The following is a 19,795-nucleotide window of genomic DNA, read 5'->3' as shown; positions in this document are numbered from 1 at the left end:
TCTTGTAAAATGTACAATCCCTTTTCATTTTCCCAGGCAGCTGCTAGGGGTTGCTAAGGAAGTGATGGAAATAGAAAATATTCTAAGTAAATAATTAGTGATTTCTGAGGGGCAGGTTCTTTAGATATTTTTCTCAGAATTGAACAGCTCTTAGGCACAGAGACTAGACAAGTTTCCTTTCTTGCTTTCCCTCTCTCTCTCTCCCCTTTCTTTCCTTCCTTTCTTTCTGTGTTAAAGAAGAGATGCAGAGTCTCCAAGCAGTGAGCTGGCAGAGGGAGATCTGGAGCCATTCTACTTGTGCCCACCTCAGGAGAGCCACAGAAGAGGATCCGGGTCCCCCATCTCCACGCAAGCCAGCAGAACTCTCGGGATGTCTGTTTTATTCATTGGTACTTCGGTGAAAGATGACGTTTGAACAGTAGAGTCTCAAAACAGACATCTGTTGTTTTGGCACCAGCGTGCATTTCCCTTCTTTGATGACCGTCTGCTGGCTTTGCTTTGGGAAAATGCCCGCATTTCATCCTCTGTGCCCGCAGGGGAACTGCCTCCCACCTCTGCTCCAGGGAGGCAGTGCCTCAAACCCCACACCCCCTCTGGCACCAAGAACTGCTTGCTGGATGTGCACGTGACCCCTAAGGAAGCAATGAGCTACCCTGAGGCATTAGCAGAGACTTCTGGGACAAAGATGGTACACTTTTCCTACTCCATTTGGGGCAAGAAAATTGGGCTGGCACCCGCTTATGACCACAAGGGGACAGGTTTTAAGAAAGCAGCCAACCACCTCAGAGGCAGCAGAATCCAGAAGTGGGAGATCCAGTGACACTCTTTAAGCCCTAATGAGGCCACCCCTTCCCAGGACTTCTCAGATACATAAGCCATTAAATTCTTTTTCTTTTTCTTTTCTTTGGTGAGGAAGATTGGCCTTGAGCTAACATCTGTTGCCAATCTCCCTCTTTTTACTGGAGGAAGACTGTCCCTGAGCTAACATCTATGGAATCTTCCTCTATTTTTTGTATGCAGACACGGCCACAGCGTGGCTTGATGACCAGTGTGTAGGTCCGCGCCTAGGATCCGAACCTACAAACCCCAGGCCACAGAAGTGGAGCACGCCAGCTTAACCACCACGCCACCAGGCCGACCCCTAAATTCTTTTTTGATTCATGCTTATTTCAGATTTCACCTGGAATTTCCGTGTGTTATAACCAGAAGAATCCTACCCAATAGATTTCTGCAGCTAAAGCTAAGTTTCAAAACACTGGGAAAGATTTTCTTTAAAAGTGCTCTAACATACCATGACTTGGGGCAATTTCTTCCTCCTGGAGGATGAGAGGTAAAGGGACTGAAAAGAGACACAAAGCCAAGAAAATCTAGGAGCATCAAGGCCAAGAGTTGAAGGTAAACCAAAACACTAGACTTTCAACCCAGCAATTCATAAGTGAATGAGAACCAGTCAGTACGGACAGAACAAACTCTCTGTTTCACGCTAAATAAGGAAATCAGCGGTTCTGGGTGAGGTCATGCGGTTTGTTGGTTGAACCTGTCATGCGATTCTCAGAATCTAAGTGGGTAGTTTACCTATTTAATATTGGGCATATATGTTATAATAATAATTTCTAATATTAAATGTCTTAACATATATTTATGGTAACGTGGTATGTTCATTGTCCATATTCAGACAGTAACAGGAATATTCTCTCTGTATCTGAACACAAATGAAAAACTAGCTAGAAAGTGCGTAGAGAACAAAAGATACTCAACTATACTTGAGTTTGCTTTAAACATTGCTTTTGGTGTTTGTTTATTATTTACTGAAAGTGAGCCTTTCCTAAAGCGTCTTATTTTCAGGGGCAAATGTGGAGGGTTAACCTAGCTTGGAAGGAGCAAGGAGCCACGCACATCCCACATCTCAGGAAAACGCCTCACTCCGGACTCAGCCTGTATCGCATCACCATCCCCTAGAGGCAGTCTACTTAAATAACAGGAACGGCTAAGAGTTACCTAAGCATCTTTTCAATTGACCACAGCAACATCGAGGTCATTTTGTGCCCCCAGATCAAAGCAAGATCTTCCGTCAAGAATGGGGGGATTAAGAACCAAGAAATTAAGACACCAGAACGTTGGGTTGGGGTAGTGTAACTGGGGAACGTAGGCAAATATTAATGGCAATATTGTGTTTACCAGCATTTTCCAATGAGTGGAGCTCTTTCTTAGCACCAAGAATGTACAAGGGGAGTCCAGACAGTACAAGAAAAAGCCATATTGAGGAGGGAGGGACAGCCCAGCAGAGGCTCGAATGAAGGAGGGATGCAAGCCAAGAAATTATCTAAGGAAAAAGCATTAAAGGCAGAGCGGGCAACAAGTGCAAAGGTCCTGAGGAAGGGCCATGTTTGGCTTCTCAGATACAGCAAGGAAGCTAATGCGGCTCAAGGAGAGGAGCACAGAGAAGATGACAAGTGAATGTGGCTGAAGAGGTTGGCAGGGTCAGATCCTGTAGGGCCTTGTAGATCATGGCCAGGACTTAGAAGTTTTCTCTAGGTTGACAACAAGCCATTGGAAAATTTAAATTAGGAGAGTGATGTGGCCTGCTTTATGTTCTAAAAGGATCACTTCCCCCAGCCACTGTGTGGAGAGCAGATTACAGAGGGCAAGAAAGTCAGCGGAACAAGAACAGAAGTCGGCTGCAGCAGCCTGGGCGAGGGATGAGGGGGTACCAAGGCAGGTGGTGCCAAATAAATAGATACACAGAGAAAGAGATATCTACTGATAGCTACCGACACACACATATACATAGACATGTATGGACATGCACGTCTATCTCCACCACAACAACACACTTATAGTATGATATAGTCTTTACAATGATTGAAGAAAATTATTTTTCACATAAAAAATCAATATAGGCAAATACATCTATATGGAAAAAGAAAAAATAAAGAAACTTGCAGGAATAATACTCACGACTGAAGTTTAGAAGATACCAAACTCTTGATATCAAAATACACACTATCAGAGCTTTGGGTAAATTTTATGTGTGCTCCTAAAATATCCTGTGACCTCCTAAAATAGTTCTGTGTTCCAACTGCAAAAAATAATTAAAAAAATACCTCGTCAATTTATTTCACCCTGCCAATTGGATTGACTTCGGATAGAAGAGAATAATGAAATACAGTATGACCACATCCTTGCGTGAGTTACTGTAGCAGACAGCTGACTGTCCCCAGACTCGTTCTCTCCTCCTTCCTGGGCACACAGACACTCAGTAAGTTCCCCAGAGTCCTCTGCAGCTGGAGGTGGCCATGCAACGAAGTCTCCCCAGCAGAAGGAGAGCGGAAGTTATGAGCGTCACTACTGCCTCACCTGCTGAAGAGGAATCCGCTCCCGGCCTTCTGCCCTCGCTGCTTCACGGTGGCTGCAATGCAGACAGGGTGCAGTCCCAGCTCCCATCACGCAGCAGAGAAAACTCTCTAAGGCAGGGGTTCTCGATCAGAGGGAGTTTTGGACCCCAGGGGACATTTGGTAACGTCTGGAGACATTTTTGGTTACTAAAACTGGGGGAGGGCCTAACTACTAGTGTCTGGCGGGGTAGAGGCCAGAGAGGCTGCTAAACATCTTACAATGCACAGGACAGCCCCCCGCAACAAAGACTTTCCTGGCCCCAAGTGTCACTGATGCCGAAGTGGAACCACCTTGCCGTTAGGCCATTTTTCTCAAACTTCGTGCATAATAATTACCCAAGTATTGTCTTAAAACATAAATTCTGCTTCAGAAAGTCTGGGATGGGATCTGAGATTCTGCTTTTCTAACAAGTTCCCTGGGGGGCTCTGGACGGCAGAGCAACCAGATGGGAAGAACAGAACGTGGGTCTCTGAACGGTCTCCTGGAGCACAGCTGCCCCCGCAAGACTGGCTGGAGTGCTCATGCACGGCTGCTGTTCAAACACACACGCCTGCACTCACTGTGGTCAGCTTGGGTCTCTCAGAGTGGCTGGTCGCCACGCAGCCCTGACTGCTACAAACTGTGAATATCAACTTTCGTTGCGTAGTAGAAAAATCATCGTCTGTCTTACGGAAGCCACTGTGTTGGGGTCTCTTTGTTTTCACCCTAACTCGTACAGTTACCATCTGCAAATATTGGATGGGTACATCTTTTTTGCTGTTTGGCGAGAGAACTAAACAGCCCCAGAGGGGGTATTTTCCAGAAAGGGAGACGAAGCAAAGGGAAGAAATGGAATGAGATGGAGACCGCTCGAGCTATCTGAGTAGAGCGTACTGCTGCTGTAACAAATGACCATTCACCGATGGCTTAACTGTTCTGGACGCCAGAACCCTGACACGGGTCTCCACGGGCTAAAATCAAAGTGTCCACACGCTGCGTTCCTCTGGAGGCTCTAAGCAAGGATGGATTTCCTTCCCTGTTCCCTAGCTTCTAGAAGCTTCCTGAATTCCTTGGCTCATGACCCCTTCCTCTATCTTCGAAGCCAGCAACAGCAGGTTAAGCCCCTCTCATGCTGCCATCCCTCTGACTCTCGCTCCGTGCCTCCCTCTTCCACTTAAAAGGACCCCTGGGATCACACTGGGCCCATCCAGATAATCCAGGATTATCTCCCATCTCAAGGTTAGCTGTCTAGAAATCATAATTCCATGTGCAACCTTAATTCCCCTTTGCCACATAATCTAGCATATTCACAGTTTCCGGAAATTAGGACGTGGTTATTGGGGGGGGGGGCATTATTCTGCCTTCTATAGGTGAGAAAGTAGGTTAGTCAGGCAGCCAGAAGGTAAGAAGTTAATATGCCAACCTGGAAAAGAGACAGGGTGCAGAGAAAAATGAAATGATAGGTCATTTGAGAGTAAAATGGAAGAATCTCCTGGTCACTCCCAAAGTTCGGGAGCCGCAGCGCAATCCTAAGAAGCAAGTGTACCCCACCGCTCTGTACGTTTTCAGTACAAAAGAATGACGCATCAGTGGTCCTGAGCTGGGTGAAAGAGTGATGCAGACAGAGGTTCTCCAGAATTCCGGGATCTTTATGCAGTCTGCCCTAACGATGTTTGATATCCATAGTGTGTAATAGTTTCTGTAAATTAAACTTCTTAATCTAACTTTATGATAAGAATGCTCATCCTGTATTTCAGGTACTCCCTGGAGGGCAATATTCCAGAAAACCAGTTACCTGGGGGAATTCACGAAAACGTGCATGGATTAATAACAACTAACAGACGTAGACAAAGCAGATCCCAGCACAGCATCATCATTCTATCCTTGCAAAAGCACCATGGAATTATTAGAGGCTGGTACTCCCATTTGAGAGATAAGAAAACAAAAGCTCAAAGGCTGAACACTTATCTATGTGCACAAGGCAAGGTAGACACAGAACTCAGACTCAAAGCCTTAATTCTGATTTCAGGTTCAGCTTTTTCTTTCAAAACACAACATGGCTCCAAACAGTCCAACTGCCCTGTGACAGAGGCGCTCAGGCAGTTAGGCTCAAATACTTCCTCAGCTCCAGCGACACCCAACCCTCCAGCCCCCTGCAGAAGGCTCAGCCAGGAGGCACCAGGAAGGGTGCCCCTGTACCTACAGTGAGTGACATATCAAACACGGGCCTCAGCGTAATGTTTTGATTGTTAAATGCCAACTATGTAATTTCGATAACGCATTTAGAGAAACATAATCCACTCTTAGAGCATAACGGTCTATCGGGAGTAATTGAACTCTTCTAAAACTTCGGCAGCATCAGCAACAAAGGCCAGGAACCAAAAGCCACGTGTTACAGTGAAGACACCTGGCTTGTGCCAGCCTGCTGTGTGACGCTGGGACTCCTGCCCGCCCTTCCAGGTCACATTCACTTTCTGTGTAACACTGGGATAAGAAAGTCTCGACTTCACGAGGCTGCAGTGAGGAATAAAGGAGGTGATGTCCTGTGCGGTAGGCAGCTTGTGGGAGACTGCTGAGCCCACATGGTTTGTTTGAGTGGGTTTCTCTTTCTTGTACCCAAAATAGTCTTGCAAAAATAGGACGTGAAAGAGCTGACAACAATTCTTAGCCAGAGTTCCCAAGAAACGTTAGTGTCATTTCTTTTCAGAAGCCTGGAGTTTTGCAAGAAAAGTTAGCACACAACAGGCCCTCCTTCCATTCAATAATTCATTGATTCAGAATTAGTGATTAATAAACTACCATGACTGAGTGCCTGCTGGGTGCTAAGCACTGTTCTGGGCGCCGGCAAGGAACGAGATGGACAAGACCCCCACTCTCATGTAATCTGCCTTCTGGTGAGGAAGAAGTAACTAAGTAGCATGATTTTGGAAAGCAGTAAATGCTCTGAAGAAAATAAAACAGCGTCACAAGCTCAGACGTGGAAAAGGGTCTTTAAATTAGGTAACTGGGAGAGGTATTTTCCAGGAGCTGAAATTTGAGCCGACACCTGAAGGACAGATAAGGAGCCTAGGGTAGTTTAAGGATCTGGGACCGAGTATTTCAGGAGAAGGGAACAGTGGGAATGAGCCTGGTCCCAGAATGGAAGCCAGTGCCACAGTTTGCTGCTGGGTCCAGACCGCCTCAATTAGCCCATCTGGTAGGCAAGCAGTCCATCTGCATGCGGAAAATCACAAGCTCCTAGCAGGGAACGCCAGCAGTGATTATTCACTCCCGTGATGCTGGAAGACACCACCTCCAGTGGGAAAGAGATTTGAAACAAATAAAAGGAAATGCTGCATGTTTGTGACCAAACACCTGGGTCTGAATCTCAACTCCACATTTCGAGCAAGTTACTTGACCTCTCTGTGCCTCAGCTCCCTCGCCTGTAAAATCACAGCGCCTATCTCGCCAGGTCCTCTGAAGACTGAATGACTCCACTGCTTGGAGCAGAGCCTGGTGCACACACAGGAATACAATGTGTGTCTATCACCATGCTGTCACCACCACCACCACCATTATTCTTTCCCATCCACACCGTCATCTCCCTGTCCCATTGAGAATAACCATCACTTGTCCCTGACTGGACTTTTGCTTTGCAGCAACAGGAGTGCATGTAAATTTACTGATTTACACCAATTCAACTATTAATCCACATCTTGGCACAGTCCTACCACCCCTGAATTTGGGATAGAAAACAATCAGCACCCACCGCACTGTTTATGAATCTAAACAGTAACAGCTGTCTTACCATCTTCTCCGTAATGTGGAAAGTAAGGGAATTCTATAAATGAAGTACAACATTTTCGCCACGTTCATATAACCAATACTTTCAGACCACTCTCAAACACACCCTCAACTTAGCAGCAAAGAACTCTAATCAAAGGAGGAGGGAGGGGGGAGGGAGGAGGGAAGAGCCAGGGACAAGATGAGAGGGACGGAGGGAGGGAGGGGGGAGGGGGGAGGGAAGAGCCAGGGACAGGATGAGAGGGAGGGAGGGAGGGAGGGAGGAGGAAATAGCCAGGGACAAGATGAGAGGGAGGGAGGGAGGAGGGAAGAGCCAGGGAGAGGATGAGAGGGAGGGAGGGAGGGAGGGAGGGAGGGGGGAGGGAGAAGGGAAGAGCCAGGGACAAGATGGGAGGGAGGGAGGGAGGAGGGAGGGAGAAGGGAAGAGCCAGGGACAAGATGAGAGGGAGGGAGGGAGGGGGGAGGGGGGAGGGAGAAGGGAAGAGCCAGGGACAAGATGAGAGGGAGGGAGGGAGGGGGGAGGGGGGAGGGAAGAGCCAGGGACAGGATGGGAGGGAGGGAGGGAGGGAGGGGGGAGGGAAGAGCCAGGGACAAGTTGAGAGGGAGGGAGGGAGGGAGGGAGGGAGGGGGGAGGGAAGAGCCAGGGACAAGATGAGAGGGAGGGAGGGGGGAGGGAAGAGCCAGGGACAAGATGAGAGGGAGGGAGGGAGGGAGGGAGGGGGGAGGGAGGAGGGAAGAGCCAGGGACAGGATGAGAGGGAGGGAGGGAGGGAGGGAGGGGGGAGGGAGAAGGGAAGAGCCAGGGACAAGATGAGAGGGAGGGAGGGAGGAGGGGGGAGGGATGGAAAAAAGACATGCTAGCCAAGAGAAAGAGGTCACTTTCCATTTACTCCTCTTTCTTTGATGCCCCTCCATAAAGTACTAAAATTTGGTTCTTACAAGTCCCTTGCAACTTTTGCTAAATATATTTCAAGTTATTCTGTTTGGTTGGCTGGTTCTATAAATAGAATATTTTCTCTCATTATATTTCCAAAATGGTTCGGGTAGGCATATAGGAAAACTACAGATTTTGCATAGTAATTTCCTCATCAATGCCCTTAATGAACCCTATTATTGTTTCTAATAGATTCATGGGGGGATTGGTTATCTTAGATTTTCCAAAAGAAATGAAATTACTGGCAAATGCTGATAATTCTACCTCCCCCTTTCTTATTCTTTTTTGTATCTAACTGCATCATCTATTAATTACTGAGCAATGGTAAATAATAGTGATGATAATGGGCATTCTAGTCTTGCTCTGGATTTAATGGGAATGTTTCTAGTATTACACCATTAAAGATGATGCTGGCTTTGGGGAAGATCCCATTTTATTAGGAGGTGTTCTAAAAATTAGAGATAGATGCTAATTTAATCACATGCCTTTTAGCATCCATCAAATAAATCATAGAATTTTTCTCATTTACCCGTACTAAGAATAAGCCAAATTATTAGATTTCCTAAGATTGAACCATCCTTCCATTCCTGGAATAAACCCCACTGTGTCAGGACTTTTATTACTTTGTGAGGTAACCATTCACTTGTCCGTTTCTCCACTCTGCAGGCTCTTTCAGGTCACCGGCCATGACTGATTCATGTCTGCCCCAGCACAAAGTTGACAGTCAATACATGGTTAATGAATAAATAAATGAATGAATAACTAAAATAACAAGTGCATGGAACCTCCCAATATTAACCCTTTGTCCCTCTTTCTGGGTTAAAATACTCAGAGAGATCATACACCTGTCCCAAGTAGATCTTTATAGGTTTAATAAACATGTGGCTAGACTGGTCCCCACTTCTAGCAACAGAACCCTTGAACACCTCATCTTCATGGGGAAACTATTCCCTATGGTCTCAGTGGGACTAGCCCTGGTTGCTTACTCCCCCCACCACTCCAGGCCAAAGGGGTGGCTACATCAGCCAGGCCCGATGAGGGTACTACACAACGACAGCTTTAGGAATGAGCACATGACCCAACCTGGACCACAGGCATCTCCAGGAATTTCTTGCAGAAGCTCTTAAGAAAAGTTTTTTCAAAATCACTTATCTACCCTAAGTTTCATGTAGCCTCATTATTAGTTATCTCAGTGATCAGACATCACAAATGTGAACTTACATTTATAAGTAAAGTACTTTGTTCAGTGTGCCCAGACATCTTTAGATCAGCAAAACTGTACTCATGAAAATATGGGTCTACGCTTCTCCTTTGGAGGCAATCCATCACGGAATCTTCTTGGCCTTCGGGAACTCAGCTTTGCTTGAATGTGTGCTCATTTCATATGGGCCTTTGTGGTGGAGCCGTCTGTGTTTTAATGGAGAAGTTATTTTCTTCTCTATGGTTTACTACTGCTTTTGGTTGAGGGTATTTTTACGTGAATAGAGCTAGCTGAAAATTTTCAAGAGACCAAGAAAAGAGACTATAAAATTTAGAAAATTTTATATTTCTGGAATTTGCAATAGCATTTACAATTCAACACAATGCAGAGGAAAACAATACACTAGAGACTTCCGTAATGGGGTTTAACAATTCTGTAATTTGGGGGAAAGCATAAACCTCTCAATTTAAAAAAAATGTATTACTTCCAAAAGAATTAAATAAACATATAATGTTTGTCTCGGGTTGCTGCTTACCATCTTGCCTAAAATGTAGTGAGATAATCTATCTGAGAATGAGGCAAGGTAGAGACAAACCCGGCAAAGAATGGAAAGAGACAGAGACCTTGTCAAATCACTCAAGCCCCTGGATTCAGCTTTTCCTGAAGCCACTTACCCCACAGACTTCCTAATTACATAAGCCAATAAAGCATCTTTTTTTTGTTTATAATAATTTAAGCTCAATTTCTATCATTCACAACCAAAAAAGTATTGCCTAATTGATGTGCTGCTTTGTTTCCCTGTAAATATGCTTTACACATTCTTAAATAAAGATTGAAAAAAAAAAAAGTAAAGGTAGGCAACCCTAACTAGTGAGTGTTAAGAAAAAAAAAAAATCAACCGCTTGCTTTTAATGAATGGCAAGATGGGCTGAAAAGCTCCCTTAGTGAATTATAATTTCAGACTGAAATTCCCAAGACAGTTACAGAGGAGCTTGTCAAACCGCAGAGACCAATGGAATGAAGAGATTACTTGAAAGATCGTTGGTTCAATCAGTTTCAGAAATAGCATCCATTATGCAAACCCAAAACCTTTAAAACTTTCTAACGTACAACCCTGGCAATCTCTCATTCACCTAAAGTCTCAAGGCCCCTCTCCTGACTCAATTTAAAACTAAAAATGCCTGGTATGATTTACAAAAGTTAAAATAATTAAGTCATGTTATGATGGCTGGAGAACTCCAGGGAAAGTGGCCAAATAGCAACGTAGGGAGTTTGGCGGGGTCTGCCAGAACAGTCCTGCCTTCTCCAGTGCCTTCAGCTCTGCAGAAAAATGGAAGGCAAAGCATGCCCTCAGCATTCTAAATGCCTCAGTCTCTCTCCACTGCAAGCGGCCTCCTTCCTACAGTGGGCTCAAGAAAATATGAGAAGGAAAGCCCCGAGAGCCTGCCCCCTTCCATCCCCCGTCCCCTTAGTGGAGAAGGCTGGCTGCAGGTACCCCAGGAAATCAGACTCTTCTCCTCCTTCGGCTCATGTCACAGTAGACCCAATTCTGGAATCGGTTTGGATTATTCTCTGGAGAGCTACTTAAGATCTGCTTCAGGGTTTGAGATCCCTCATTCAGACATAATCTTGAAATGAAAGATGATTTGCTAATGAAAAATGCATTACAGCTTTCTCTGTAGGGCCTTTTGTACTGATAGGCAAGATAAAAGGAAGGAATTGAAGGAAAATGAAGGAGAAATGCAAAGGAAAAGGAAAATTAGGAAAGAGAGAGAGGAGAGAAGGAGAAGAAGAAATTTATCATGTCATACACTCTGCGTGGGGGCACTTTTTAAGGGCCACTTCATTTCACCCTCACATAATCACTTACAAGTAAGTAACATTGAGCCCATTCTGCAGACAAAAAAATGGAGGCTTGGTGATATTAAGTAACTTGTCTAAGGTCACACAAGGAGGATGCAGTGGATTCTGACTCAGAGATACAAAAACTGGCTCCAAATAATGTTGCTCCTACAGTGCTCTCCTGCTTCCTCTGAAGGGTCTAACACAGACGTCTGCTCCAGAACCAAAGCATTTTAGTGGGCGAATGGGCCCTACGGAGACAATATAACCTCATCAGAAAAGAAACAGGGATTTAAAAAAAAAAGATGAAAAGAAAAGGAGAGAAAGAAACAATTTAATATAAGTAACCCAACGCCCAACAGAACTAGGATGGGGCAAGGCAAAGCCAGAACTCAGTTTTTCTAACTCTCAGGTCTTACTCAATCCACCTGACCAGACCCTATTACATAAGTACAGTTTATCAATATGGATCAAATAGGGGACTGCCTCGTTAATGAGTGAAAAGCTGAAAATTTTCTCAACTTCTGGAAAATGTTCATTGGGAACAAATGGGAAATTTATTGGGGAATTGTCTTTTTCTGCCTCGATGTTCCTCTTTCTACCCAGCTCCTTTTGCTGTTGTTGCAATGTATCTGGGAGGTATTTGCCCCATGCTCTTGCAACATCTGCAAAGGGGGAAAACTGTAACCTAAAACAGCACACAGAAGCCACAATTCTGACAACCACAAAGGGTACGGGTGTGCCAGTTACTTTCCAAAATGAGTTTAAGCCAGAGCCACAGACTGGTAGCCGGCTGGCTGTACCGAGCCCACAGGTGGGTTTTGTTTGTCTGCAGTGCTAGCCCACACTGCGCTCGGAAGAAATTTCCGTCTGTTGCCAACATTAAACACCAGATAATTTCACATCAAAAACTGGATTTCCAGTTTCTCTTACCAACTGGAAGATCTGATAACCCTGATGCCACATTTGCACGTGGAAAAGAGTAGCTGTCCCTTTAGACAGAGCTTGTGCATCCCAGTTTCTCCCCACCTGGTCTGTTTCACTCATTTATACAATCGCTGTGGGCCCAGAAGGCATGTGAGTTGGTGACCCTTGGTTTAAGAGGTTAAGCAGATGTAGACTGCAAAGCCAATCATTATTAGACTTTTCCTAAAAACACCCCCAATAACAGACTCTTCTCTCAGTATTAAGACAGCTGTGACAGAAGGTAAGGCATATGAGACCAAAAGGATTTGAGAAATGGAAAAACCCAGTAGTTGAGTCCATTTGGATTTTTGGTCTAGGATACTCACTTTTTGCTTAGAAAATACATTCACTTTTATTATTTCATTTGTTCCTCTCAACAATCCTGCAAGGCAGGCATTATTCTCAGATAAACAAACTGAAAATGAGTGATGTTAAATCAGTTATCCAACCAAGATCATCTAACTAGTAAGTTGCAACCCAATTTTGTCCAGCTACAAACGCCTTGCTTTTGAAATAATGAAAGAACACTCTGTAAGGCCATAAGGCCTGTTTCCACCTCAGGGCCTTTGTGCCTGCTGTTCCCTCTATTGGAAACCTCTCCACCTACATATCCACATGGAAGATTCTTACTCTTTCACTTCATTTACATCCCCTCCCCAGAGAGGTTTCCCCTAACCATTTGACTTAAAATAATATCTGTGCATGCACACACACACACCCCAATTACTCTCTAAACTCCTGCTTCTCAAAGTGAGGTTCAGGGATCAGCAGCATCAGCATCAACTGGGAAGTTAGAAATGCAGAGTCTGAGGCCCCTCCCCAGACCTGCTGAATCAGAATCTGCATGTTAACAACACCCCAGGTGATCCATGTGCATTTCAAGTTTAAAAAGCACTGCTCTACAGGAGCCCTGCCCACTGGAAATGCAATGGGAGTCACAAGTGTCATTTTAAGTTTTCTACAGCCACATTAAAAAGGTTAAAAGAACGACTCGTTTGTTTGCTGTCTCCCCTACCACCCTACTAAAAGATGCCATTTCCACAAGAACAGGTCCTCCCTCTGTCTTGTTCTCCACTTTATCCCCAGTACCTAAAACAGTACTGGGCACATGGTAAACGTTATTAAGTGTTTGTTGAATGAAAGAAGGAAAAGACATTCCAGTACTTTCTGAGTGGTAGCGTGGCACAGGGAAAGAAACCAGCACTCTGAAATTGGACAGATGTGGTCAACTCAACCACTGACCAGCTGAGCAACCTTCAGCCAGTGGTTCACCCTCCGGGAGCCACCTGGAGTGTAAACCAGGAATATTGCTGTTTAACTCACAGCCTCATCATGACACCCCGATGTGATAACATGTCTGTGAAGCACCAACCACCACAATCACAGGCATTCAATCAATGCCAGCGCCTTTCCATTGTCCTCTTTCATTCTCTCCAAATACCACATGCGAATAATGGTGCTGACCACTTTCCTCTGTGTGGCATGAGCATGACTGAAGCTGTTTTCCTGAGTTATTTTCCCCCAGCCAATGGGACCTGCCTATTAACTGCTACCACTGCAGACAACTGGAAACCGTGGAGGGTCCCTTCTCAGCACCCTGGAGCTGAGTGGCTCCCAGAGCAAAGTGGTCACGGTTACTGTTCAGTCTGTAAACCACGAGGGAGGCCACAGCTCAAGTCGTCTCTCTCACTTTGATGAGTTCTGCCGTGGCAGCCAGTTGGCCTGCCACAAGGTCCCATCCCTTAGGAGAGTTCAAGGCCTCTGCCCAGCCAGAGTGTATCGGCTCATACTGAAAGGTGTGTTCTGGCTTTACCCTTTTATTTGGGGGGTGGACAGAGGAAGGAGTGGAGGGTTTAATCTACTCCCACTTATTAATCACTGGCCTCTGTCCATCCACCAAGTGAGGCTTGCTTCTCCATAGCTTTAACACACACATCCTAATCCATCAGTCCATACTGCCCTGAAAATCCAATGCACATGTCCTCATCTCAGATGTGTCTTTGACTCACGTTAGATCAACAGCACAGAAGAAAGCAAAACCCAGATTTAGATACAGCCTGAGGGACACCAGAAATAAAACTGCTAGGGCTGCCTAGTTGGATATGAGGAAACCCCAAGCCAGCTGTGCCGAGAGCAGCCCCAATTTCTTCTCGCTCTCCCTCTTGCTGAAAACACAACCAGAACAGAAACACTAGCAGAATTAGTAGGCTATTGGGAAACACACTGAAAAGAAAAACAAAAACAAAATAAATATATGGGGGAAATCAAAGCCTTTAATTAACCTGTGGATCTCTAACCAGTTAAACAGTAGAGTAAGATTTCAGGCAGAATACGTGGTATAACCATTTAAGTAGCGATGCCACCACTGAAAAGACGCAGTTGCATCAGGGAACCAAGAGGAAGGGTTTCTGTTACTGGTTTGAATCAATGCCACTGTTTCCTTTCCTACAATAGAGTGAGGTTGTCATCCCCTCTTCCTACATGGGAGAGAGAGGAGCCTGAAGAGGTGCAGCAAGGAAAAATCCCACAAATGTCCTCAAAGCACTGCTGTCCCTCATAAGGCTGGAGAGCGGTCCAAGGCCAGTGCCAGCCCACTCGGCTCCTGCAGGTCCAAGGGGTTTCTGGGAGTCTTCTCAACAGCCAGGTTTGGGTGGCTAATGATTACCTCTATGTTAGACAGATTCTCCTCCCGCACTTCCAATCGGCACCACTGAACATAAGGGTCTCCCACAGGCAAGTCACTGGCATAGCAGATCGAGGACACAGAGACACCGCATGGTCCTCTGAAGTGAGGATCAAGAGGATCCAGTTCTGTCCACACCTCTCCAGTGGAACAGCTCTACAGGTGGCTACCAAATACTGACACCCAATACCACAAGGCCCAAATACCACAAGTGATGGCTGAGAGTACCACCGAGCTGGAATGACATCTTCAGTAGCCATGTCACGACAGCGAGGCCAGTTCATACCTTCCTTTCCAAGCCACAGTGTAAAAACAACATGAGAAAATCTGGCATCTTCTATCCTTTCATTCAGAAAATTCTCCAGACCCTACGATGGGACTTCCTGACAAGCACTCCACCACACACACGTCATCAACGTTATTTTAAGTCACCTGAATCAAACACCCCATCTCTATTTCCAGCTGCCACAAAGCAACACAACACATGTTGGAAAGGTCTGATCCTCAGGCCTTCCTCTCCCCCAAAGGGCATCTGACACTTCTCACAAGATACACAGCTTTAAAATTAGAACTGGAAAAGACCACAGTGACCCTCATAGGGCTGAAGCTGCCCCACAGCAGAAATCAGAACATTCCTACAACCAACAATTAAACAACCGAAACCTTTCCAAACATCCCCTTCTTTCTCTGGTTTGCTGTTGCTGCATTAATCATCCTGACACCTTTTTAATTATAATCGCAAACTCGAAGCCATGACTTGCAATGTTATAAAACTGATTTTCCAGTTCAAGCAGGCATTGACTGGTTTCTGTTTTGATAGGAAGCGGCTGTTTGAAGCCTCCTAAAATGTTGCAATTAGTTCTCTCGGTTGAAACAGACAAGACATTAACAGACACATTTGCTGTTTCCATTTAACCTGCTGGAATGTTTATGCCTAAGTGTACTTTTCTCAAGCTTTGAAAGCATAAGGGGTATTTTCTAAAGCGGAAGAAATCAATCAATACATATTATATATTCATATATAATAGATATTATATAATACATACCTATAGTAATATATATTATTATATAATACACATTTGCTATATATTTCTGAAGTTAGGTTATTTCTAAAACTTTCACAGGCTGTAATTTAAACTTAGAAAGCACATCTCTTCAACAGCAAGGCAACTTGTCAGGAAACAATCCTTATTTTACCTATTGGCCTTGTGAAGATGATAATACCACTTTAGCTGACAAAGCCTGTGTTTGTCTGACAATTCCAATTAATTACTGAGACGCAACAGAGATGGGACCAGCCATCCAGATGTTTTTCAGAAAGAGATAAAAGGGGGGGGGGAGCAAAGGAGGTTTGCCTTTTGGGAATCTGCTCCAGTGTTTTTTAAATGTAATGGTGGGCAAGAAAGCCGGATTACTAATTTATTTTACCTGCACTTAACCTTCTGCTCTCCTCTCCTTTCCCTCACCGCTGGGAGACGGTGGAAGACAAGGGAGATGAACACCTCACAAGACAGAAGCTCTAATCTGTTGCCAAGGAGGAGACGGTTAGAAAGGGCAGGGGTGCAGGATGTAAAAACTCTTAGGGCACCGACTGTCCTGCAGACCTCGATGCTCCTGATGCCAAAGAAACCCAGGGTTGCTGGAGATGGGGAACATCCTCAGTCTTTTCTAGCAAGCCAAAACTCGCCAGCATCATCTTTTTAACTGTTCCCTGTTCATTTTGCTCTAACCTGAAAATACTAAAGTCGGATTCCAGACACGCAAATACGTTTGAGGGCGATTTTGAGAGATTCCAGGAGATCTCAAAGCCCTTCAGTCAATCTAGCTATCCTGCTTCATGCCTTAGCGTCCCCAACGCAGCAGCGCTGAGCCCCACAAGAGACTGGCCTGGGAAACACCCCGTGGGCACCTGGGCTGGGGATTTCCAGGCGTGGAGCTAGGCAGCTTCAGAAAGCACCTCCCTGGGTGAGGAGCCTGAGGCAGGCAGGGCAGTGTGACACCAGCTCCCCTAGCCCTGAAATACAGTGATCCCTGGCCAGCCTCCAGTCCTCTCCGCGCTCCCCCGAGCAGCCCCGCCAGGGTCCGCACAGCCCTCGTGGGGCGAAGGGCTCTCGGGGAGGTGCCTGGATGTCGAAGGGCGTGAGAAGCCGCAGCTTTCCCTCTGGGTCTTCCCCACCCATCTATCGCCTGCGCCGAGCCCAGGGTCCTACCTGTACCACTCCAGCCCCTTTTCGTAGTTCCTGTCGAAGAAGCGTGGCTCTACGCCCACGGCCCGCACGTCCGGGTGGACTGGATCGCCTCCAGCAGCTCGCGGGTGCCTCCTTTTTTGACCCCGATGATGAGCGCCTGTGGCAGCTTCTTCTCCCCATAGTTGGGGGTGCTGAGGTCGCCGCCCCTCTCGCTGCTCCCATTCACCGCTCTCCGGCCTGCGAGCTCCTCGTGGGTGGTGCTGGACTTCTGCGCTTCCCTCTCCAGCAGCGCGCTCTGCGCCGTGATCATCTCGCCAGGGGCCACAGGGGTCCGGAGCCAGGGGTCCCTAGCGAACCCGCTGCCGCTCGCCAGACCCCAGCCGTCGGCCCCGGGGGCAGGGGGCTGCTTGGAGGGCTCCGGAGGCTCCTCGCGGCTCGCGTTGTCCGGCGGCAGCGCGGAGGGCTGTGAGGGGGTGCCGAGGCGCATGGGGGGCGGCAGTAGAGAGGGTGGCGGCGGGCTCGGCAGGGGCTCGGCGGCAGTGCCGGCGGCTCCTGCAGCACCACGGGGAACTGCAGGGTGCCCGAGCCGCCCAGGAGGCTGTAGCACAGGTAGGTGACAGACAGGGACAAGGCGCAGAGAAAAAGCAGCTTGCGCGCCAGGCAGCGGCGGCGCGGCGAGAAGTGGAGGCAGAGGCGGAGGAGGTGCGGGCCACGGGGTCATCGCGGCTCCGGGCTCGCTGCGGCAGCGGCGGCGGCAGCCCCCGACGCAGCCCGGACATGGTTTCAGCCGCCGCCAGCGCCCCCGCCCGCCCCCCCCTCCCCCAGCCGCCCAGGCTGCATGAAGTGACGCCACTGCACCCCAGCCCTGGCCGCTGTCGCGCTGCGCCGGGGAAGAGCCCGGCTGCATGATCCCCCTCCCCACTCTTCCCACGGAGTCCGGGTGGCCCCCCACCACCCCCCTCAGCCTCCGGCAAGGGGACCAAGGGGGGCGCGTGGACCCGCCGGCTGCACCTGCTCCGTCTGCAGCGCCCCCGCTTCCCCGGCTCCGACGCGGCTCCTGCTTCAGTCTCTGCCGCCGCCGCCGCGCCCTGTTGCAGCCCCGAGTTCCCTCCCCGCTGCTAACTTTCTGCGGGAAGAGAAAGGCGTGGATGGGAGGCGGAGGGGCCCGGGCGCGCGGTCCGCGCCGCCAAGGGAAGAGGGAGTGCGCCTCGAGCGCGCCTGCAGAGGGGGACGTAGAACAGAGGCGGCGTGCACTAGGCCTGGGGCACCCGGCAAAGCGGAGATCGTGCCCCCCTCCCCCGCCCCGCACCACATTCATGCTGGAGAGGTTCCCCTCCCCTGGGAGCCTGGGACGCCAGTTTCTCCTTCCCTCTCCTGATACTTTCAGAGACTTAGAGCCCGACGCCTGCCGCCAGTGCCGCCCAACAGGTAGCTGGCGGCCACAAGGCGGTGAGCTCTCGCTTCCCCTTTTCTCATGGGACTCCAGGCAAACTCGGTCCATCCATGACCCGCCCTTCTCCCTTCCTGGACATCCTCCTGCCTTTGACCCAGGAGGAATTTCTTGTCCATACCAGGATTCCCATGCCAACTTCCATCTTTCCAGCCTCCCCATCTTAACTTGAAGCTCCTGATTGGTGGAGCTTTGACACAAACCCACAAATTTCCTTGCCCTAGAGCTTCTGCCTCTGTCCCGCCACCGGTTGGTTGACTGTGCTTTCTGCTCCAAAAGGAGAGGCTGTCTCCTCCTGGACACCCTGAACCACAGATGCACATGCGCCCTGGATTTCCCTGGACCAAAATAGACTGAGACTATCATCGCTCTAAACACCTTATAAGCAGAGAGAAGTTGTGTTGCTGTGTCTGTGCATCGCTTCATTGAATTACAAAGTATCTTCTTTGCAGAGAGATTTCTGTCCCTCACGTCCCTCTCCTGGGGTGAATGGTAAACATCAGAAAGCTTTGGAACATTCAAAACTACACTTTGCTTCCTGTTTCCTTTTGCTCAGGGAGGTAGAGGAAACGCGAGGCTGGAATGGCAGGAACAGGCAGAGCTATCAACTGAGGCACTCCAGCGAACTCTGCTTCCTGGGGGCAGGGGCTGGCCCTGCACGCACCTGGCGCCAGTCTTTCCCAGAGGCTGGCTCCAGTGAGTCCTGTTTACCCTGCTAGCCACAGCTGGGTGCCTGGAGGGTCTGCTTTCACCTACAGGGCTGATGTGCTTGGCATCTCCGGTTTTGTTTGATCACATAACGGGGACAACAGTTGAAAGAAAATGTATATAGTGTCTAAATATTAACTAGATACCTAGTGCCAAAGAGAGAAAAAAATGTTGCTCCAATAACATGAACACAGACTTTTCCCTGAGTGAACAGAAGCTCACGGCTGCTCTCAGCTGGACATGAGCTTCCTTCACTGCAGCTTCAGCTCAGATAAAGATTATTCCTTTAGAATATATTTTTTATGGTACACCGGAGACCTCTGAAATGCAGAGTCTGGTGTCCTGTAAATCATTTCGTGGAACTAGGGATGCTTTTTCAAACACCACGCAACTGCACTCCTGTAATGTTAATGGGAAGGGGCCAACTGGAGCTGGGAGCAGCACAGCTTGCCCATCCCTCCTTCGGCTCCAGGCCCAGCTCTGGGTGGTCACCCAGGAGGGCCCGGTTGCAGCAAATATTGTCACTGCTGTCGTCCATCTCCCTTTCAAAGCTAAGGCACCAGGATGCCCAGCACGTGGTCCAGGGGCCTCCCTACCGTCCCTGCCCGGCTCCCAGACTTCTCTATCCCAGCTCTCGGCAATCCAAATGAACTTGCTCTGTAGCT

At 47.8% G+C, this 19,795-nt stretch overlaps 1 protein-coding gene across 8 annotated transcripts in view; it reads right to left on the bottom strand.

The window, feature by feature from the left end:
- Positions 1 to 17,778, bottom strand: part of LOC138919042 (heparan sulfate glucosamine 3-O-sulfotransferase 4-like) — a 100,665-nt gene extending 82,887 nt beyond the window's left edge. For all 8 annotated transcript variants that reach the window (XM_070243013.1, XM_070243010.1, XM_070243011.1 and 5 more), the window contains exon 1: positions 16,994 to 17,778. In XM_070243013.1, the coding sequence (XP_070099114.1) occupies positions 17,043 to 17,693 (651 nt within the window). In that variant the 5' untranslated portion in view covers positions 17,694 to 17,778 and the 3' untranslated portion in view covers positions 16,994 to 17,042. The remainder of the gene's footprint in view (positions 1 to 16,993) is intronic.
- Positions 17,779 to 19,795: the final 2,017 nt, after the last annotated feature.

Source organism: Equus caballus, chromosome 19, assembly GCF_041296265.1.
Source record: "Equus caballus isolate H_3958 breed thoroughbred chromosome 19, TB-T2T, whole genome shotgun sequence".
NCBI lineage: Eukaryota > Metazoa > Chordata > Mammalia > Perissodactyla > Equidae > Equus > Equus caballus.
This window is presented reverse-complemented; position numbering and strand designations above follow the sequence as displayed.